We start from the raw sequence: 24299 nt of genomic DNA, 5'->3' as shown, positions 1-24299 counted from the left end.
CACAGACCTACTATGGTTTACACTAAGATCTATCATTGTTTACACTAGGATCTACTATTGTTTACACTAAGATCTACTATCGTTTACATTAAGATCTACTATTGTTGAGAAATGACAGAATTGCAGCAATTTTGATCATCATCAAAAAAAAAAATGTATGCACAAGCTCATGAGACTCTTGGCTACTACTACACCAAATTTTAGGTCAATATGTGTCAAATTCAATCTGGTTCTCGACCCCACCATAGAACTGAAACAGCTCTAATAAAAATAACTAATGACCTTCTTCTTGCTGCTGACTCTGCTCTTCTGTCTATCCTCATTCTACTTGATCTAAGTTCTGCCTTCGACACAATCTGTCATTCTATTCTGCTCAACAGATTAACCTCCATTGGAATCTCAGGTACTCCGTTAGACTGGTTCAAATCTTATCTCTCTGACCGCACTCAATTCATTCAGCTTAAATCCTTTCGTTCCCAGTCTTCCCCCGTCTCTACGGGTGTCCCCCAAGGCTCTGTCCTCGGACACCTCCTCTTCATCATTTACCTCCTTCCTCTAGGTCACATCTTCCGTAAATTTGGTGTCCCTTTTCACCGTTATGCTGATGACACACAGCTCTACTTGTCAACAAAACCAAACTCCACCCATCCACCCTCCATCCTCACCGACTGTCTCAATGAGCTAAATCACTGGTTTTCTAACAATTTCCTACAACTAAACAGGACAAAACAGAAATCATTCTTGTCTGTACCAAAAACTCTATTTCAAAATCAGAACATCTTCTCATCCCCCTTAACAACTCTCTGCTATCCCCCTCGCCTCAGGTCAAGAGTCTTGGTGTCATCCTCGACACCACTCTCTCCTTCACTTCACACATCAACAATGTCACTCGGTCTGCCTATTTCCATCTCCGAAATATTAACCGTCTCCGCCCTTCTCTCACACCCCGCTCCACAGCCATCCTTGTGCACAGTCTTGTGACTTCTCGGATTGACTACTGCAACTCCCTTCTTTATGGCCTTCCCAACAAATCTCTCCAGAAGCTGCAATTGGTGCAGAACTCAGCTGCCCGTGTCATACTCAAACCTCCTCCTATAACCACATCACTCCAGTCCTGCAGCAGCTCCACTGGCTCCCGGTTAAATCACGCATCGTTTTCAAAATTCTTCTTCTCACTTTCAAAGCTATCCACAACATTTCCCCTCCGTACCTATCTGACCTCCTACACATCTCCATCCCCTCTCGCTCTCTCAGATCCTCCTCTTCACTACACCTCCATGTACCCTCTGCCTGCCTCTCCACCATGGGGAGAAGGGCCTTCACCTGCTCTGCCCCTCATCTCTGGAACTCTCTACCCCCTGACTTACGAAATACCACCTCTCTTTCTATATTCAAGACTGCTCTGAAAACACATCTCTTTAGACTCGCTTATCCTTAACTTTGCTGTATGTATTTTATATTCTTTATGTATTTTATATTCTTTATGTATTTTATATTCTTTATGTATTTTATACTTCAATTTATTCCTGTTGATCTTTGCACACTGCTTGTTGTTTGTTTTAACACAATCTTTCTGATATGTTTTTTACTGTAAAGTGTCCTTGGGTGTCCTGAAAGGCGCTTTTTAAATAAAATGATTATTATTATTATTATTATTATAAATTGAGTTATAGCCATTTTTGTGATTTTAAGATGAATTGTCTGTGATGGCCATCTTGGATCAGGTTGACTCCAAAAATGAATCACTTGTCACTCATTCAGTTTAATCACTCATTAAACAAGGGTGGAGGCCTCCGTTTCCAAGTGTCCCCCTCTTACAATGCTGTTATTCCTAGGATCACTCAGCCCTCTATGAATAGCAAGCAACCATCAGAACACTAAAGGCCCCAGTATACTCGGGCATACCTCAGTCCGTGGAGGTCTGTGCATACCGGATTAGACACCAAGCGGACAAGCGGACGCTTGTAGAGTATGTCCGTGCAAAGATAAATATTTATGATCGCGCAGGCGTACTCGGTGTCACACAATAAACTGCCCGGCGACGGACTGTTTTGTATGCGACACCAATGTATTAAATTCCACTTCTTCATCCCTGATCTGGTGTAATGACCTTTTCTTTGGTTTAGTTTGTTCCAAGAGGCAAGCAATCTCTTCCTCCTCCTCCATTGATGTCATGACTGAAATTATGAGAAATTAAGGAATTTGTCACTAGAGAATTAAAATCAGGTCCAGCGTGGCTGCGTGAGGGTCTGGAGATTTCCCGGTGGGCTGGTCTGATGTGTGGGCTGCAGGGCCAGTGCTCCGTTTTTTGTTTTTTAGAACTTTTTATTAACAACATATAAACACAGAACACCACTGTGGCTAGGACTGCCAGCACTCTTTTTTTTTGTGCCCTGTCAATCAATCCAGTAGACGTGCCAGCAAATGACCAATCGGCGACCTCAATTTGTCCCGAAGGTAAACACTCCTTGTCTGTGGAGCTGGTCTGCAGCCGATCAGGGCGGAGGCTCGAGTATGAAGTCTCAACCATCTGCAGACAGTGAGCACAGTTTCCGCGCGGATTGAAGTCCGCCCGAGTCTGTGCGAGCCTTAACGATTGGTCGGTAGGCTGATGGTCCTCCATCACATGAACAGCTAGTTCTGGATGTCAACAACAAACTGGTTGATCCACTATGATAAGAGGCTATTTATATGACTGCGTTTACTGAAGCTCCTCAGACTGACAAAGTCTTTTGGATTAAGACGAAACGTTTCAACAAGTTTGCTTTTTTTTTTAATCCATCCAGAGGACCTGTTAGATTATTCTACCTGGATTATTGAGTATGAATCAGAATACTAATCACTTCTATAAATATAACAAATGATTAATTTCAGCAAGCTACATTAAAAATTGTGTGGTTCATAATATGTTCAGTGTTTCCCCTACCATTAGGGGAAACATTAGTAGGACAAGACCTGGTTGTGTTAAAGTGTATACACGCGCGTGTGTGTGTGTGTGTGTGTGTGTGTGTTTGTGTGTTTTAATGTATATGTTGGCTCACTCAGCATTTGTTTTGGATAAAAACAGAATGAAAAGGGCAAAGATTGAGTGTGGATGATTGAGTGTCCTTGCTTGTAAGCAGGAAGCCCCGCCCTGTCAACAGAACCGAGTGCCCAGTCTACCAAACCCCACCCCCAACCACCTGTCTGCACTGACGTAACGCTAAACTAGCGGCTTGCAATGCAGGTGCACTAGCTAAAAAGCTAAAGGCAGCCTCTTCCTTCATGTTGAACCCTCATGCTGAACACCACCCCCGCCACTCAAAAACTGTCAGTACAAACAGCGCACGGCTCAGATGTGCGTCTGTCTCTCCCCCCCCCCGCTGACCCTCCCCCCCGCCAAAAAACAAACAAAACAAAACTGTTGGTTCGGACAGCGAGCGGCTGCGTCTGTGTCCCCCACCCACCCTCTAAAACTGTTGGTTGAGATGAGCGCCCCGCCATGGCAAGTTATCTAGGGGAAACACTGATATTTCAGTAACAATAGATACATACATGCACAGAAACAAGCAAAAGCATTATCGATGCATCTTAGGTGGTGGTCAGAAATAACTTGTTTCATCTTCAAGTTCTATATTTTATTGTGGTGACATGTCAGTATTTACACTTCCAGTGCAGAAACCAAAACAAGACAGGAAAGCATAAAAATAGGGTGAATGGAAAAAAAGAAAAGAGGCGAGGAGCAACAAAACAAGGACAGAATAGGGAAGCAGAAACCAGAAATGACAAGAGAATAACAGTGGGATCAAACCACTTCCTCCCTGGGAATCCCTGACACAAGCTGAAAGGCCACAGGAATACTCCACACTCAATCTTTGCCCTTTTCATTCTGTTTTTATCCAAAACAAATGCTGAGTGAGCCAACATACACATTAAAACACACAAACACACACACACGTGTATACACTTTAACACAACCAGGTCTTGTCCTACTTAGGATTCAATTTTCTCCTTTCAGCTGCTCCTTCTTCAGGGGTCGCCACAGCGAACTAACACACAAAGACTTGGTGATTGTTTTATGCCGGATGTCCTTCCTGATACAACCACAGACCACCTAGCTACCACAGCCCTCTGTGTGGAGCAGAGAGCTACCATCTAGGGTGCCCGGGGGAGCAGATGGTGGGGGTTAAGGGCCTTGCTCAAGGGCCCAGAGAGGGGCAAATGAGGGTGGAGGCAGGTGTGGTTGCTTCACCTATCTCAGCCACAATTTGATGTCGTCTGTACCAGGTGTTGAACCGGCGATCTTCCGATCACAGGCCCACCTTCTCTAACCTCTGCGCCACCACTCCCCTCGTCCTACTTAAGATACGCTAACTAATTTTCTCTCACCAATTATCAAAGCATATATAACAGTCTTCATGCATTCTTTTTCCTCAGCTAGTCTCTTTTTAGAGCACGTGATTCCTGATGCTTACTTTTCCAAAGCTTCCAGCCTCATGCCTGTTAATCGCTTCACTCTGTGGCTTTCTGGAAACTGCTTCCTCAGTTCCTGTAGACAGGTCTGCAAGAGTGAGGGCAACAGAGAGACAAGTTATATAGAGACTTGTGATAACAACATTTATTTTTTTATACTCGTGTCTTTAAAAATGTTTAAGGCTTTCCTATATAAAACAGATGCATTAAAAAAGGAATATTTGATCAATGATTCTGGTAAACATACTCATAACTCATCTGTGGTTCTTCTGTTACTTGTATGGGCAACCACGCTAGCTACTATAAAAAAGGAGAGCAAAGTTTCATAATGCTCAATTTTCCTTTTCTACACAGAACTGAAATTTGTTGGACTCATGAAACAGAATTAGGGGAGGAATGGTTATATTCAGCATTATTCTGGATTTGATGGAAAAGTCAGAGTGACTTGAATCATTTACACTACTTATTATTTTAAGTGAGGCAGCAGGAGTGAAAGAATTGCCAACAGACAAGTAATTCTAATGATGGAGCTTTGCCTTGTCTGTACACAGTGAGTCACTCATTTTGCCAAAGGAATCACATTTATACTGATTAGTTATTAACCACTCCTGGTAATATTTTATCTTCTGTCAATGCATTTTACTATTTTTAGAGCAATGAGAACTTCTAAACTCAAAAACAACTCATAAAGCTTTATGTTGGCAAAAAGATCCAAAGGTGGAAAAATGTTTCACAAAATAAATGATAGCAAAGTTTAGCAAACACTTGAAGCATGCTTCTCAACTCATTTGCTACACCCTCTAATTCCAGCTCTCCGTAAACTGTTTTTCCAAAGTACAGAATAATAATTCTTGGCCAAATAAAATTGAAAAAAAAAAAAAAAATATATATATATATATATATATATATATATATATATATATTATGGATGCACGATATTATCGGCATGGTATCAGTATCGGCCGATAGCGTTAAAATTCAATATCAGACATTGGCCATTCTATTAAAATAACTTGCCGATATAAGAGACGCTGTTTTTGCCTGCAGCGGCAGCACAACGTAATAACGTTGCAGCAGCAGCGCAACGCGATGATGTTGCGTGCACATTCCCGAGCTCACGGCGGAGAGTAAAATTCAAAATGTCTGCGGTGTGAAAGTTTTATTTTTCGTTGGTGAGGATGGCAGATTAGGAAGATTTATGGAGTACCGGTACGTTGAGCCTCGCTACATCGTCCCCAGTCAGAGATATTTTTCCGACGTAACATTACCCGAGTTACAAGCTGTAATTTCCGACGTCGTTGAGAAGCTACTAGCCAATAGTACGACTTGTTGGGTGAGTTTTACCACAGACATTTGGACGTCAAGTGTTAGCCATGTTAGCATGATTAGTCTTACAGAACAATGGATGGACAAAAACTTTGAACTTAAAAAGTCTGTCCTTCATGCACAGGAGTGCAGAGGATCCCAATTTTTGTAGCAAATAAGCCTAAATAAGAGGGTTATGTTCTGACAAAGGAATGTATATAAAATATCGGTATCAGCATCGGTTATCGGCCAAATAAGTTTTAACATCTCGGCATATCGGCCAAAAATCCAATATTGTGCATATATATATATATATATATATATATATATATATACACACATGTAAATTTGGCAGTGAGGGTGCTACAAAGCAGGAGTGCCTGTGACAGTGGATGAACTTTTGACATTTTTGAGTGTGTATGGAAGTATGGCAAAATCTTACCAGAGCCAAGTCATCCCGACTACAGTCCAGTGCAGCGATCATCACCTGCTCATAAATGATCCAAACTGGGCAGAACAAACACAGACAAAGAAAACCGTGTTTTATGACCTTTCTATTCAAACGTAACTTCAAAGTAATTATTAAACTGTACACGTAATGAACAAATTTAGTGTCTTCAACAGCTGCATGTTATTTTCACACAAGTGTTTTTATGATGAAAGCTTCAGTCACACTAAAGATAATGTTGATATTGTATATTTCATCAAAGCATTAATGTATTAACATACCGTTATTTAGAATATGCAAAAAGAAAAAGTTATGTGACTTGCGTTTTCTTTACATAACAATTTGTGCTGCTAATCATAACATTTAGGAAATATTGTTTTTTACAACACCAGATAAAATAAAACATTTGAAATATATCAGTCTGTGTGTAATGAATGAATATAATATACAAGTTTCACTTATTGAATGGAATTACTGAAATAAATCAACTTTTTCATGATATTCTAATTTTATGAACAGCACCTGTACTTCACAACTAAAATGACCAAATGGTCACATTGTAGAGAATAATTTGTTAAATGTGTCATTATGCAAATCTGACTAATTGCCCTGATTTTACTTGGGTTGTTTTATAATAAATCATCTAGATCCACATGTTGAGCAGAACAAACATCCAGTTCGGACATTTGTAGCACAATTGACCATCACCCCCATGAAATGGTCAATAGGGTTTAGAAAATTGCAAACTCTTCTGTTAAATTTCAACTCAGTTTTAATGAGCACAGATGTATTTGTGCAATCCAAATTTTAAAGAAGCTGAACTCAGAAAAGACACAGGTTATGGTTTGTGGACTTGAGCATCTTAAATTTTGCAGCCTTTCATTTCCTCAGGATGCCATTAATTTGTCCTCCAGCACTAATGTAAAGAACCTTGGTGTTAATTTTGATCACACGTCATTAAATCCTCACACTGAAAATGTTACGGGACTGCTTTCTTCCACCTGTGCAAGAATCTTTAAATTAGAAACATCTTGCCCCAAAGTTATGCAGAAAAGTGGGTTCAAGCATTTATCACTCCTAAGCTGAACTATTGTAACAATTTATTATCTGCATGTCATATAAATCTTTAAACATTCTTCAGTTGGTCCAAATGTTGCTGCTGCTAAAGATCTGATGAGAGTTAGGAGAGATCATATATCTCCAGTTTTAGCTTCTCTCCATTGGCTCCATGTCAAATTCAGAATAGAATTAAAAATCGTTCTTCTATACACTGCTCTCAACAACCAAGTTCCATTTTATATTCAAGATCTTATTGTTCCAGCCACTAGGGAACACAAGCCAGTGTATCTCTTGTGCCGGTCCCAAGCCCGGGAAAATGGTGAGTGTTGTGTCAGGAAGGGCATCCGATGTAAAACCTTTATGCCAAAACTAAAAAGCGAGTTCATCTAAGCGACACCATACCGGATTGGTCGAGGCCCGGGTTAACAACGACTGCTACCGGTGCTGTTGACAAACGGCGTTGGCGGAAATTGTGCTCTGTTAAGTTGAAGAACACATGCAGGGAAATGTGTCAGGAGACAGACAGAGAAAAGGAAAGTCAAGAATGTAGGACTGATGGTGGTAACTCTAAATGTGGAGACAATGACAGGCAAAGGTAGAGAGCCGGCTGACATGATGCAGAGAAGGAAGGTAATGTCAGCCAGCTCTCTACCTTTGCCCATCATTGTCTCCAAATTTAGAGAGCTGGCTGACATGATGCAGAGAAGAAAGGTAGATGTTTTATAGTCCAAGAGACCAAGTGGAAGGGCAGCAAGGCTCGCAGCTTTGGATCAGGGCTTAAACTGTTTTACCATGGTGTGGATAGAAAGAAAAATGGAGTAGGGGTGGTTCCTGAAGGAGGAGTTGGCAAAGAATGTAGTAGAGGTGAAAAGAGTGTCAGATAGGGTGATGTGTCTGTTGGTAGAAGTAGAAGGTCTGATGCTAAATGTTTTTGGTGGTTATGCTCCACACGCTGGAAGTGACATAGAGGAGAAAGATAGATTTTGGAAGAATCTAGATGAAGTAGGGGTGCAAATCTCTCAGTGTCTGGCAATTTGATTCAATTCTGATTTTTTTGTGTCACGATTAGATTCGAAATTGATTTTTGATTCAGATGTTTTTTCTATTGAAATGGTCATATACTTTGTTTAAATTATGTAATTAACAAGATGAAAATATTAAACAACAATGTAAACAAATAGAACATTTATTTAAAACAATAATTTTAGGTTCCTTACTGTATCAAGATATTTTTGCATCATTTTATATTTATACCAAAACCAAGAACAAATATAGGAGTGCATAAAATTCTGTAACTTAAATTACCAGTATTATGTTAGCTTAGCTGCTTGGCTTTTTCTAAAATAAAATATCTAGGACCAAATAATCCATCCATCATCTTTACCCACTTCTTCCTTTATGGGTCACGGGGGTCACTGGTGCCCATATCCAGCTATCACTGTGTGAGAGGCGGGGGGACACCCTGGACAGGTTGCATATCCATCCATCCATCCATCCATCCATCCATTATCTTTACCCGCTTGTTCAATTTTTGGGTCACGGGGTCGCTGGTGCCCATGTGCAGCAATCACTGTGCGAGGGGCGGGGTACACCCTGGACAGGTCGCAAGTCCATCACAGGGCGGTCGCATATCCATCAAAGACAAATAATTCAAAATATATAAATACAAAAGTAAACAAAGACTTCAGCCTACCATAGTGCATTAACATTTAACTCAAAATAAAATGCAGAGTTCATAGATTTTTTTAACCATATTGCAATAACATTTGCTATATTTTCAAATATGAAATATATAATATATATAATAATATATAATATTATATTATATATGCAGGCTTCACAATTTTAACCATATTGATGTATATTTGGTAAATCTTTAACAAAATTTCAAAACCTGTGCGCAAGTCTGTACAAAAACTCTTCTGAACTGTCTGTAATTTATAAACCAAAATAAATTGTATCATTTAGGACTGGCTCCAGGCGATGTGTCTCATCTGGTCTCTTCAACCGGTTAAAAATACAAACTACATTCAGTTTTTTGTATAACTTGTGTATATAAGTTTTTGTATAATATGAGAAAAAATAGTTACCTTTGATCTGCAGCTAGTAACATTCATTAAAGATTCTCCCACTTTATTCTTTGTTTGGTGGTAGAGGTGTGGCCCTGCTTTATCGCTTCAAAAGCTACGTGAAGGAGTAACGTTTCTTGGGTCCAGCATATTAAAAATAATCCTAAAGCCCTCACCTTCAACTGAGCTGTCTGGTCATAAATCTTTGTGATATAGCAAGCAATGGAGGGAAAATCTTCAAAGCCCTGCTTGGGGAATTAGCTGGAAGTTCGTTGCAGAATCTGCTGGTCTGCTTTCACTTTTCATCTTTCTTCTTATTTCCAAAATACTGTACCACATTTTTATTCTACACTTCTTGCAAACAACTGTGCTCTTGCTAAGCTCTGCCTTTACTGGATCATTGTAGAATCCGAAATGACTTTACACCAACTTTTAATGTCGAAGGAGCGGGTTGAATCATGCTGTCCTCCCGTTCCATGCTAGCAGACTCCATTCAGATAAAGGGAGCTGGGTAACTAGCTTGTTGTATGGTGGCCTACAAGACCCAACTTTGCGGTGACGGGTGGGCACATATTGCAATATGCAGTACACTCGGGAGTTGGAGCGGAAAAAATAAAACTTGAACGTATTTTAAAATCAATTTTGGGGCTTTTAGAATTGATTCCAAATTGCCAGGACTAGGAATCTAGATTCTAAAATGAATAAAAAAAATTCTGCTCCCCTAGGATGAAGTGACAAAGAATATTTCCAGGGAGGAAAGAATGGTGATCAGAGCAGACCTGAATTTTGGTGAAAGAAACAGAAGGGATGAGGAAGTGATGGGTAGGTTTGGTGTCAAGGAAAAAAATCAGGAAGGACATATGGTGGTGATTTTTGCCAAGAGAATGGAAATGGCTGTAGTCAACACTTATTTCCAAAAGAGAAACATAGAGTGACCTATAAGAGTGGAGGCAGGAGTACGCAGGTAGACTACATTTTGTGTAGAAGAAGAAACCTGAGAGGAATTGGGGACTGAAAAGTTGTGGCAGAAGAGAGCATGGCCAGACAACATCGGATGGTTGTGTGTAGAATGACTGTTGTTGTGAAGAAGAGAAAAAGAGTAAAATCAGAGAAGACCAGACTGTGGAAGCTGAAGAAGGAAAAATGTTGTGAGGAGTTTAGAGAGGAGCTGTTAAAGGCTCTGGGTGGTAAGAAAGAGCTTCCAGATGACTGGGCTACTACAGCAACAGTAATTAGAGACAGGCAGGAAGGTATATGATGTGTCATCTGGACAAAGAATAGAGAATAAGGAAACCTGGTCGTGGAATAGTGAAGGTCAGGAAGCTATTCAGAGAGCCAATAAGAAGTCATATTTCAAGAATAAATGACAGTGAGAGGACTGAAGAGAATAGACACAAATATAAAGAGAAGTAATGTAGAGCAAAGACGGAGGAAGCTAAGGCAAAGCAGAAGGCATATGATGAGTTGTATGAGAGGCTGGACACTAAAGAGGGTGAGAAGAACTTGTACCAATTGGAGAGACAAAGAGGTCAGGCTGGAAAGGATGTGCAGCAGGTTAGGCTTGTGAAAGATAGGAATGGTAATGTTCTAACAAGTGAAGAGCCAGGATGATGGAAGGAGTATTTTGAGGAGCTAATGAATGGAGAGATTATTGGGATGAAGGTCAGAAAGCTCTAAAAAGAATTCAGGGGAAGGCAGTAGGACCTGATGACATACCAGTGGAGGTCTGGAAATGTCTAGCAGAGATAACAGTGAGGTTTTTGACTCAAATATTCAATGGCATGTTTGAGGGTGAGAAAATGCCTGAGGAATGGAGAAGAAGTGTGCTGGTGCCCATTTTTAAGAAAAAGTGTGACATACAGAGTTGAAGCAACTATAGAGGAATTAGGTTAATGAGCCACACGATGAAGATCTGGGAGAGAGTTGTGGAAGCAAGACTTAAGAGATGACAATTTTTGAGCAGCAGTATGGTTTTATGCTGACAAAGAGCACCACAGAAGCTGTCTTTGCTTAGTGGATGCTGATGGAGAAGTACAGAGAGGGTCAGAAATTAGTTCATTATGTCTTTGTGGATTTACAAAAAGCATATGGCAGGGTGCCAAGGGAGGAGGTCTGGTATTGTATGAGGAAATCTGGAGTGGCTGAGAAGTATATTAGACTGGTACAGAACATGCATGAGGACAGCAGGACAGTGGTGAGATGTGCTGTAGGAGTGACAGATAGCTTCAATGTGGAGGTGGGATTGAATCAAGGAGCCCCTTCTTGCTTGCTCTGGTGAAGAATTGACTAACAGATGTTTGCAGATGACATTGTGATCTGTGGTGAGAACAGAACAGGTGGAAGAGAACTTAGAGAGGTAGAGGTATGCACTTGAAAAAAGAGGAATACAAGTCAGCCTTAGTAAGACAGAGTACATATATATGTATGAATGAGAGGGAGGCAAGTGGAACAGTGAGGCTACAAGGAGCAGAGGTCACAAACATGCAGGATTTTAGGTACTTGGGGGTCAACTGTCCAGGATAATGGGGAATGTAATAAAGAAGTGAAGAAGAGAGTCCAGGCAGGATGGAGTGGGTGGAGAAAATTTTCAGGAGTGATTAGTAACAAAAGGATGGCAGAAAAGGTCAAAGGAAAATTTTACAAGACAGCAGTGCATATATGTATGCAGTTAGAGAGGAAGAAGGGTTTGTTTTAATGTCCAGAGGACCAGATTTAACTTTTTTAGATTTTTCTACCTGGATTATTGAGCATGCATCAGGATATTTACAAGACAGTAGTGAGACCAGCTATGCTGTACAGCTTGGAGACAGTGGCACTGACAAAAAAACAGGAGAAAGAACTGGAAGTAGCAGAAATGAACATGTTGAGGTTCTCCTTAAGAGCTACAAGGATGGATATGATTAGGAATAGGGATGCACGATATTATTGACATGGTATCAGTATCGACCAATATTAGCATTAAAGTTCAATATTGGACATCAGCCATTCCATCAAAATAACTCACCGATATAAAAGGCGCTGTTTTTGCATGAAAACCCAGTGACAAGGATGCCTGCAGCTGCAGTACAGCATGATGACGTCATGTGCGCCTACCTGATCTCATGACAGAGAGGAAAATTCAAAATGTCGGCGGTGTGTTAGTTTTTTTTTCCATTGATGAGGATGTCGGATTCTGAAGATTTTTGGACTACGTCAAGCCTCACTACATCGTCCCCAGTCAGAGATATTTTTCCGACGTAACCTTACCCGAGTTACAAGCTGCCATTTCCAACGTCGTTGAGAGGCTAATAGCCGATAACTTGGGTGAGTTTTACCACAGACATTTGGACGTCAAGTGTTAGCCATGTTAGCATGATTAAGTCTTACAGCACAATGGATGGACAAAAACTTTGAACTTAAAGTCTGTCCTTCATGCACAAGAGTGCAGAGGATCCCACACTGCAGCTAGGAACCCGGAACAAGCCTCCACAAGTGAGACAGCATCGCAGGTGACTAATGCTAATAAATAACATTTAACACTTTTCATTTAATATATGTTCAAGTGCTATGCATATCATATGGCTGTTACTGAATGTATGTCACTGGGTCTTACAGCTGTTAAACTATTTTTGTAGCAAATAAGCCTAAATAAGAGGGCTATGTTCTGTTCTGACAAAGGAAAGTATATAAAATATTGGTATCGGTTATCAGCCAAATAAAGTTTTAACATATCGGATATCGGCCTAAAATCCAATATTGTGCATCCCTAATTAGGAATGACATCATCAGAGGTACAGCACAGGTTGAACAACTAGGAGATAAAGTTAGAGAGGCCAGACTGGCATGGTTTGGATGTGTCCAGAGGAGGGAGAGTGGGTATATTGGTAGAAGGATGTTAGAAATCCAGCTGCCAGGAAAAAGAGAAAGATAATGACCAAAGAAGAGATATATGTACGCAGTTAGAGAGGGCATGGACCTAGTTGGAGTGAGGACAGAGGATGCAGAGGACAGAGTGAGATGGAGGAGGAAGACTCAATGTGGCAACCCCTGAAGATGGAAAAGCAGAAAGAAGAAGACTGTTCCACCTTTTCCAAATAGAGCCCTTTTCTCTCAGACTGTAGGTTTACTTGTGGTTCCTAGAATTTCTAAATGTAGAGTAGGAGGCAGAGTTTTTAGTTACCAGGCTCCTCTCTTGTTGAACCAACTTCCAGTTTCTGTCCATTAGGCTGACAATCTTTTTATTTTAAAGACCAGGCTTAAGACTTTCCTTTTTGATAAATCCTACAGTTAGTGTTAATTTGGGTTTCTTGAGATATCCCTTAGTTCTTCTGCAATAGGCTTAGATTTCTGGAGAACAAACTGACTACGTTTCCTCACTCGGCTTCTGTCTACTTGCTCTACTGATCATGTTTGTATTTGTAAATATTTCAAATATTAACATGATTTTCTTTGTATTTTTTCCTGTAGAAATTCTACCTGAACAAGCCATTTTGTGTTTGTCTGAATTGTTTTCCTGTCCTCTCCAACCCCACCCCATCCAGGCAGATGAATGACTATCCTGAGCCCAGTTTCGCAGAAGATTTATTCAGGCTGATCTGCTGATGAACCTGCTGGCTTCCTTAAAAAGATAACTTTTATTAATTGGCATTTCATATTGTATGTGAATGTTTTGTACAGTGCCCTAAGATGATGTTTGTTGTGATTTGGTGTTATTTAAATAAATTTAGTTGAATTAAATGCAAGCAGGGTTTGGAAAATTTGTCATCTAAAATTTCATTATAGTAACTCTCCTACTTCTTCCTTGTGACTTTTACTTCTTGCCTAGTTCTTATGAATACAAAAGCCCTAAAGTTTCTCAAAAATGTTAACTGTTTTTTTGTATGTTTTATATTAAATAAAATCAACCTCAAACAAGTCTGACAGTTTGAGCAGTGTCTTTTGCATAATTGCATAATGGAAAATGCTGAATATGACAAGACAGGCATAACAATTTCTTTAAATAATTACCTCTGATTTGCAATGAACAATGACATGTTTATTCTTTCAGACAACTGTATCATGTGACACATATTATACACTGAACTAATTGAATAGATTTATAGACCAGTTAATAAATCAGAACATGTTTGACAACTTTGGCAGGCATGCTGGACATGCTCAGTCAAATGAACAACTCATGCTAATTAAACAGAAGTAAAATCAAGCTCCACTCAAAAACTGTCAGGTTAATACAAACAACTTCCATGAGTTTTTCTTCACGTTAATGATACTGTTTTGATAATTGCCATCTCATTTCATAGCCAATTTAACTGCAAGTATCAATGAAAGAACGGCATGTCGTGTGTCTGGTTAACGCTTCAAAGAAATTTATACATGGTGATGAATGGAGGAGAAAAGTTTATTTAATTTTTTTATGTAATGTAGAAGGGCACTTAGGTTACAAAAACAAATTTGTCCTTCGATAAACATACTTTAAAATTATAGTTTGTTTTCTCTCACTCATTTTAAAAGCATCTGGGCACTGGGATAAAATTTATAAATAAAATGGGGTGCTCCCAAATGTTTTATTTTTTTTTTGTCCTAAAAAAAAAAAAGTCAGGGGAACTAGTATTAAATGCAGTTACAACTCATTGTTTTTGTGCTACAAACTGCATTTCCATGATTAGTGATTAGACAACCGGACCGTTCCTTCCTTTTCAGCTGGTGCATGACACTAATAAAAGGGATGACAATCAGGTAAAAGTTTATCTCACCAATTCATGAGCTAACAGTCAGACAGAGTTACTGAGGTGGAGAATCAGAGAGAGACATGTTTATCTGTGCCACACGTGTGTGTGTGTGTGTGTGTGTGTGTGTGTGTGTGTGTGTGTGTGTGTCAGTATGGACTCATTAAGAAATGGAAAGACAAAAAAGTTGCTTCAAGTCAAAGACAACAGAAAACTTAGATATTTATCTTGCTTTTGGAATTATAGTAAAGTGTAGGGGATACACGGGAAATGAACTGTACACAGTCCCGTGCTACTTTGCAGAGCGACTTCTGCAGACTCACTCCATCGAGGATTGTGAACGTACAGTCCATAATATTATACACACAAAAAAAATTGTACAGGACACTTGTCAACTTTATTACTCACATGATTGGGACAGTAATGGATACAGTACTGTATAGTAAAAAGTTAAGGAAAAAATTAAATACTTTGGACAGGCGCCACCATTTTGAAGTTTTCACTCAGTAAGCCTCCACTGTATTCCCGCTCATAACAACCACATTTCCCAGAAGGCAACAGGGCCCCGCCCTGAAGCCCCATTTTCTTCTGCTGAAAAAGAACAGAGGTAAAGTTTTGATCTGATCGACGCCCAGCAGATGCAGAGAAGCCACACTGAACCCACCGAACCGGAGCAGAACCAGACCTCCAGACCCATCTGTGAATCTTGAGAGCTGGTATCCGGCCCACAAGGACTTATAAGCGTGGATGCGCGCTGAAAGCTCCAGAGCTGTTTCCATAGCCCATCAGGAATTTTTTCATCCAGACTTTGACTCAAATCGACCACCGCCCCCATGCCAGCCAACAGAAAGTCCCCACCCAACCTCCAAAAATGAGCTTTGGCGCTCAAGAGCTGCAATGAACTGGACCAGAAATGGACATCTAGACTGAGTAGTGAACCCGAGAGCAAGTAAGTAAAATTTATTAGCTACATATGAGTATGTTGTTAAAATCAGTAGGTTTAAGAGTTAACATTATTTTGGGCTTGTCGCTGCAGATTAGGTTTTCAGAAACGAACTGAGTCGGACGAGAACTGAGAGATTTTACTTCATAGCTTGTGTTGCTGTGTTCTGGAGAGCTAGTACTGGTAAGTAAAGTTTAGTAGCTTATGTGTGTCCCATCGGTGTATAGGGCTGAGTACCGAACGTGGGTTATTTTATGGTACCGACCGAAGCATCAAAATATGCCTAGTCTTTCGGTGTCAAGTTTCGGTGATTGGCTGTAATGTTACAGACAATGCCAGTGCTGCAACTTGCAGCGTTCAGGAAAAACCAAGAAAAACACATACGTGGTTACACCCACTGACAGGGTTCACAAGGGACTAAGGCAAGGCCGCATAACCATTAATAGCCACAAATAGCCACTTGTGGTTTGCCACAATATATGTGTTGTGAACTAGTTGTGCATGTTGGCAACACAATTAACTTGATGAAGCACCTGATGAGCAGAAAGTTGCTCTGTTTGACTGGAAGAAGAGGGGACCACAGCCCTCCTCCTCTCAGCATTTAAGCCAGCCTGTGGATGTTACAGAGCCTGAACGGCCTGATTGAAAATCTCCACGACCGGACTCGGCTTTGCACCGAGGACGGCTCTGTGTCTGGGATTTCAGATGTTAAGTTTACGTTTGTTAACATTACTGCAACTTAATACGTGCACCGTGGTGAGTTAAACTAGGATCCATGTAACGCTAACTTTAAATTAGTGTGTAGCTTATTTTATGGCTATCTATGCAGTGGCTAAAATCAAACGCTAACTAAAGATTGACTGTAAAAGATAAAGCTTAGCTTGTAAAAATGTGCTCATCCATCGGGTCAGCTGGTTAAACTATTTACCTAATGTTCACTGTTTATGTTCTCCTCACAGGAGGCTCTGACCCTGGTGTGAGGAGGACAAAAGGAAAAAAGAAAAGTGAGGTGGGGGCCACAGGACAGTCACAAACTTTGTTGTTAAAAGTTTGCTGCCTTTTTCTACAGTGGAGGTAAGTAAGCTGTAAAGGATTTTGTTGACCAGTTAAGTCTTTATCTCTCAGCCTGGATCATGTTTTTTGAGCAATAATAACACAACCATGTTATTGTTGATGTTTTGTTCTCATGTCAATTGGGGAGATGATCAGAGCCCTAAACCCCAGAGAACCACAGAGAAGATCCAGGCAGAGACACAGAGGTGCAGAAGTCTGCATCAACCCTAACCTCAGTGAACCCAGTGACCTGCTGGTGGGATGTGAGGGACAATATGTCAGTGCTGTCAAACTGACAACCAGATATCTGTGTGTGCACCAATCATCATCTACAGCCTCAGAGGGAACACTTCCTACTGCTGGAGACACCATCAGCCAGGAGCAGCTTGTTTGTGTCCAGAGAAACAGACATGTTGATGTTTCTGAAGACAAACTGTTCAGTGAAAAGGTCCTCAGTGTGAAGCAGTGAGCATTAGACACTGACGTGTCACTGGTTTGTAGCTGGTCTTTTGACCTGAAAATTATTTGTTTATTTTTTTTATACGAGAAAACTGCTTGGAATGGAAAAATACCAAAGTTGAAAAATAAAACTCAAGACTTGTACTGTAATGTGTATCATAATTTTATTCTTGTTAGAATTTATGTTAATTATAAAATTACAGAAAAAAGTATCATTCACGAACCGACACCCAAGTGAAGGGACCGGTACCAATACTGCAAATTTTTGACCAATACCCAGCACCATCAGTGTATGAATGTGGTAAAGCCCTGGTTATCATTTGTAAAACATATAGTAGAGTGTTGTATGAATGGGTAAATGAGAGCACAGATTGTAGTGTAGAGTGCTTTGAGAATCTTTATAAGATAGGAATGCGCTATATAAGTACAGTAGTCCCACGTTTATTGTGGAGGTTTGGTTCTGAACCCGCCCGCAGTAAGTGAAATTCTGTGAAGTAGCGACGTTATGTTTATTTTAGTATCTATATATATATATATTTTAAGTCTTTCGAAACCCTTCCCACACTCTTGCAATGTTCTAAACTCATAAACCTACATCATTTTAACCACATACATACAGTACTGTTCGGAGGCTATGAGGGGTTCAGTGTTTTGCCCAGGGACACTTCAGCATGTAACTGCTGGTGGAATCAAACCCCCAAATCTTCCATTGGAGGACGACTGCTTTAACCACTCAGCCACAACTGCCCCATGCATGCCTACATATTAGGGGTGCACCGATTGCAGTTTTCTGGCCGATCACCGATTTCTAAAAGGTCTGACCTGCCGATTCTTTATTATGATTCGTTTCATAAGCGACACTGTCAGGTGTTATAAGGTCACGCACCTTCAATTTTCAAATCTTATTTTGTTGAAAAACAGACCCTTGAACAATATCCTAGAAAGAATACAAACTTGTTTTAACTGGCCATGAGGTAGTGCTCTGAAATATAAATGAAGTTCAGACAATTGTTGTTAAAACTAAAAAAATCTGTAAAATCGGTTTCTCATGCAAGTATTGGCCAATTTCCGATTTCCCCAAATTAAGGAAATCGAGGCTGATTTATCGGTGCACCCCTACTACATATTAATAAAGACGTACTAATGTGTCTGAACACAGTCAGCAGAAAGTATGAACTTCAAAAATGGAACATCACACCCTAGTAGTAAGTCACGATTTTTTAAAAGTAAAATTGGAAAACAAAAACCAGAAAAATCATTGTAAAAATCTGCATCAGTAAAGATAAAACACTGAGCAAAAAAAGCTGTGATAAAAAGACATCGGCCCTCACTTATAAAGGTAGGCTACTTAATATATCCTGCTAATTAATAGATCCTACTTAATAAATCCTAAATACCTGACAAACAGATTGCACTGTATTCTTTTTAAAAACAAAAGAGTGAAAATAATCTCAACAGTTATTACTATGTGATAATGCTGAAATCATATCGATACTGGTATATATTTTGGGGTGTCTGTACACAGTGGTTCTAAAGATGAGTGGAGCTTTTAGTTCTATTTCTCTCTCATTTTAACTGATTGATTGAATAATCAGAGGTTTGGTGTCTCTTCTACCAAAGTAAAAGTTTAATTTGATAGTTCATTTAACAAGAAACAAAGAAAAAACATCTGTGGGGAATCAAAGAAATTCAACTATCATTTTCCCTTCTCTTAGCTGTTCCCTTCTTCAGGGAAGCACAAATCTTGCTAAAAAAAACTTCATTTCTTTCACTAACAAAAAAATTTACTAAAATGAAATTAAAAAAGGCAGGCCTTCAAATTGGCCGTAGCATCAGTAGTTTGAGAACCACTGCATTATGTTTGTTGCAATACTTACAACAATATTTACAGTACTACAATCCTTCTTTCAACAATATGTCTTATTTAACCAGCAGTCATATTTGTGGTCGAAATTTTTGCTTATAAATAAAAGCAACTAATCATGTGGAACGTGTTTGAATATAGGTTTAAACGTTTGTCTTAACATTATGATCCTGTCCAACTTTTTAAGGTTTTAAACACAGTCAGACTCTACCTAATTAAATTTCTCAGTTTGGCCATGTTCAAATTGCTGACTCATTCACTTTTTGTTCTTTCAGCTGCTTCTTCTTCTTCTTCTGGGGTCGCCACAGTGAACTAACTCGCACAAAGACTTGGCAGATGTTTGTGCACTGGATGTCCTTCCTGACACAACCACAGACCACCGAGCTGCCACAGCCCTCTGTGTGGAGCAGAGAGCTGCCATCTAGGGTGCACGGGGGAGCAGATGGTGGGGGTTAAAAACCTTGCTCAAGGGCCCAGAGTGGGGCAGATGAGGAGGCAGGTGTGGGTGCTTCACCTCTTGACTCATTCACTAAATAATTCATGTTGGCATTTTGCAGTAATGTTAGAATCACAACTGTAAATTTTCTTCCACCATAAAGTGTCCTGGAAACTAATCATATTAAGAGTAAAAGTAGTACCTGAAGTCAGTGGAGATACACTATAATGTAGCTTGTCAATATAGCAGGCTAATGCTAACGTCCGCTGCTCTTAATGTGATTACTTAGATGGCTCTAATAAAATGTAGCTCATCTACTCATCTGTTTAAGCTGCAGAGCTGAGAAATAGTGAGAAATGTGAACTAATCCTTTAAAAAATGTCTAAATATTAAACATACTTAAGATGTGTTGTAAATCAAGTCATATTTGAACCATTCTAATGTTGTGTGGCTTTTTTTTTAACAGTTGTTCTGTACCAAAACATTTTGTAGGTAAAATAATTCATAATTTTAGATTACTGAAGGTTTTGATATTGTTAAGTTTGCAGTTGGTGCTTGTGTAAAACAAGATTAAAAAAAGTGTAAGATGTGTATAAATACATTTTAAATTAGTGTTACGGATACAGATGGTTACATTATTCAAAACTATCCAAATTATCACCTCACATTCAGGCGTGTATTCCAGTGTATCTTGCAGTAATTTATTCATGTGGCAGCTGACTGTGAACACTTTGCACATGAATATGAAGTACTCCAGCGTTCCAATGGTGTTTGAAATGCAAAAAACACGGTGCTCTTCTTTATAGTGATCACCATAAGGGATCACTAGAAAGTGAGTTAGTGAGCAAGTAAACTTGTGAACACAGTACTTGTAAGTAAGTGATGCCGATGCTGGACTTGATTAAATTGTGTTGTGTTGTTGTTTAAATGAACTTACTGTCATCTCCCAGTTTAGATCCATGCTCACTGATGAGCTCTTCACCAACATCTACTATCTGTTCACTGTTTCTATAGTTGTCTTCTCTCCATTTACGAAGCTTGTCTCTCATCTCTGTAGACAAAAATAATCAACTGTAAACAAAAACTAGCTTAATCACAGTTCAGTTTTCCAGTACCTTTAATGAATTTACAGTAGTGGGTCACTGATTATCTTGTTCAGATATGATTCAGCTTCACACCTGATGTCAATGAGGATAAATGCAGTCAGTCCTAAGATAACGATAAGTCAGCTATCATATATGGGATTACATCATGTATATTCATGTTGCGCATAGCGAGCATAAGACTCCCTCGAATTGTTGCCTTTTCATTGGCCCCGAGGGGTATTTCCCTCTGAACTTTAAGTATGACACAGCCAGAAAGTAACTATTTCACAGAGTTTGATTGAATGGATCCTGTCATTTTTCATGCAATTCATGGGTGTTGAGGAGTAAGCTAGTTCAACAAGCTTAAAAAGGACATTCGGCCTCACAGAACTCAATCAAAGGTCCGTAGTACTAAAATACAATATTTTAATCAAAATACTGACTGACTTTCATGACAATCTGATGTTGAGAATGTGGTTTTTAAGACCCTGAATAGGAGGAAGCATGAAGCAGATGCAAAAATGGTGTCTTGGATCCTGATTATTCTTTTTCCCGTCTAGTTTGAGTACTAGTGCTTATTTTGTTGGCATGATAGTTCTAGATTATACAGTTTACTGTTGTTATTAATTAATTATGAATACGTGTAGCCAATTTTAAGAACATTTCATTTCTTATGTCTGTAAATTTCATTCAGTTATCTCAAGAAATTAGTTAGCTATGTTCATTTGTTGTTTGTTATAGGTCGATCACGTGATTATTATTATTATTATTTTATTTTTTGTTATTGCTGTTTTCAAGGTTAAACGTAAGGAACGTTTCCTGATGCATGCTCAATAATCCAGGTAGAAAAATCTAAAAAAGTTAAATCTGGTCCTCTGGACATTCAAAAAACAAAACAAAACGACAAAAAAATGTAGAAACGTTTCGTCTCTCATCCGAGAGACTTCCTCAGTGTGAGGTGCTGTATTCAGCTCAGTCTCTTAAATAGCACCATCTCAGAGTGGATCAACCAGTTTTGCTGCTGACAACCAAAACCAGCTGATCACATGCTCAAGAAGGACCATCAGCCTAACAATGGATCATTAGCACACTGATGGCTGTTTACTATTCACAGAGGGCTGAGTGATACTAGCAATCACAGCATTGTAAGAGGGGGACAGTTGAACCCGGAGGCCTCCACCCCTGTTTAATGATGGACGGTTTCTTTTCACAAAGATGGCCTCCTTTACTCCTCTCTCAAACCATCGTTCCTCTCTGTCCAGGATGTGAACATCTTCATCCCTGAAAGAGTGACCGCTGGCCTGGAGATGAGTGTAGACCGCAGAGTCCTGGCCTGATGATGTTGATCTTCTGTGCTGGGCCATCCTTTTGGCCAGTGGCTGTTTTGTTTCCCCGATGTAAGACTGATCACAGCCCTCCTGACACTGAACAGCATACACAACATTGCTCTGTTTGTGCCGGGGGACTGGATCTTTGGGATGAACCAGTCTTTGCCGTAATGTATTTTGGGGTTTAAAAGCCACTGGGACGTTATGTTTAGAAAATAAACGTCTCAGTTTCTCTGATACTCCCTCAACATATGGAATGACCACTGGTCTGGGTCTGGGTTCCTCCTTTTCACCTGTTGGCTGACTGGAGTCCTGTTTGGGTTTCTTCTCTGCTTTTAGGAAGGCCCAGTTAGGATATCCACATTGCTCTAGAGCCTGTCTTGTGTGGGATTTCTCCTTCTGCCTGGCTCCTGAGCTAGTGGGGACGCTGTCTGCTCTGTGATACAGAGTCCTGATGACTCCTAACTTGTGCTCCAAAGGGTGATGGGAGTCAAACTGCAAATACTGGTCTGTGTGGGTGGGTTTGCGGTACACCTCGGTTTGCAAATGTCCTCTATCAGAGACTGAGACCTCACAGTCCAAGAAAGCCAACTTGCCATTTTTTTCATCTTCTCGTGTGAACTTGATGTATTTATCCACAGAGTTGATGTGGTCAGTAAAATGTTGGACTTCCTGAGATTTAATTTTAACCCAGGTGTCGTCAACATACCTGAACCAATGACTTGGTGGTGTCCCTGAAAAGGACGTCAAGGCTCTCTTTTCTACCTCCTCCATGTACAGGTTGGCAACAATAGGAGAAACTGGAGACCCCATAGCACACCCATGTTTCTGCCTATAATATTGCTCCCCATATGTGAAGTAGGTTGACTGCAGGCACAGTTTCAAGAGTTGACACAGTTGTTCTGTGGAAAGCGTGATCCTGCTGCTCAGAGTGGTGTCTGATTTTAATTTTAAACTGACCACCTCTACTGCATCCTCAACAGGAATGCACGTAAAGAGTGATGTGACATCAAAAGAGACCATTGTTTCATCAGTCTCCATGATGACATCCCTCACCTTGTCCACCAAGTCCATGGTGTTCTGTATGTGGTGTTCTGAGTTGCCAACTAAAGGGATGAGTACAGACGCCAGATATTTGGAAACATTGTAAGTGACAGAGTTAATCATGCTAACAATTAGTCTTAAAGGTACACCTTGTTTGTGAACACCTTGTGTAAGGAACGTTTGTTGTTGTGTTTAATTTTATTAGACTAAAATTCCCATAACTTTTTTTATTAATTCACCAATCTAAACAATCTTCGTGTAAATCTTTTTCGTTTTATTTTTCCAAGTTCGATCCATTCATTATGTAAAAATAATCCATGGACTAGTTATTTTGTCTCATCTCAGCAATAGTTACAATACAGTTAATTGTTAGCCTCGCTCATTGTAGCATGACATGACAGGACATGTCGTCCTCAATCCGAAGACCAATGTTTATACTTGATGCTCACCCTGCTGCTTTAAACATCATTATCAGTTAGGCAGAATACATGAGTAGGTGTCTGGTATTAGCAGTTGTAGCCATAACTGACGGGTCAGCACACCAAGCTAACTAGCATTCGCTAACCACTTCATGGGCTGACTTCTTCGGTGGTACGTTTAAAGTCAGTGAGACAGCCGGGACTGTACGCTGTCCTCCTGCACAAAAACAACCAAATGCCTAAAATGACTCTGAAAACCTGCCGGGACCTGCCGGTCCCACATAATAAAAATATTTCGTCTTACCTTCCCATCCAACATCGTACATTTCTGAAACGGACGCCATGTTTTCTCGGATGAGAACGTACGTCGTATCTACGTCGCACGCGTGTGACGTCACACGCGTGACTACGTCACATGCGTGCCAAGGGAAGACGTACTAAAAAATATGCAAACATTTAAAAATGTGCGCAAAATTTTTAATCTTATCAATTAGCTTAATCTGATTTCTAATAAAATCTCTTGGTACTTTTTTAATCTCTTTTATATTTGTAGGATTTATAAATCGAAATAAGGCTGTTATTATTATTATTATTATTATTATTATTATTATTATTATTATTATTATTATT

General features: G+C 39.8%; 1 protein-coding gene across 1 annotated transcript in view; it reads right to left on the bottom strand.

The window, feature by feature from the left end:
• Positions 1-24071, bottom strand: part of emc2 (ER membrane protein complex subunit 2) — a 47540-nt gene extending 23469 nt beyond the window's left edge. Inside the window, exons 1-4 of the mRNA XM_037677169.1 lie at positions 23974-24071; positions 20731-20844; positions 6200-6264; positions 4455-4540 (exon numbers count right to left, since the gene is read on the bottom strand). Of these exons, the coding sequence (XP_037533097.1) occupies positions 4455-4540; positions 6200-6264; positions 20731-20844; positions 23974-24013 (305 nt within the window). The 5' untranslated portion in view covers positions 24014-24071. The remainder of the gene's footprint in view (positions 1-4454; positions 4541-6199; positions 6265-20730; positions 20845-23973) is intronic.
• Positions 24072-24299: the final 228 nt, after the last annotated feature.

This window comes from Nematolebias whitei, chromosome 5 (assembly GCF_014905685.2).
Source record: "Nematolebias whitei isolate Nwh7 chromosome 5, NemWhi1, whole genome shotgun sequence".
NCBI classification, from domain to species: domain Eukaryota; kingdom Metazoa; phylum Chordata; class Actinopteri; order Cyprinodontiformes; family Rivulidae; genus Nematolebias; species Nematolebias whitei.
This window is presented reverse-complemented; position numbering and strand designations above follow the sequence as displayed.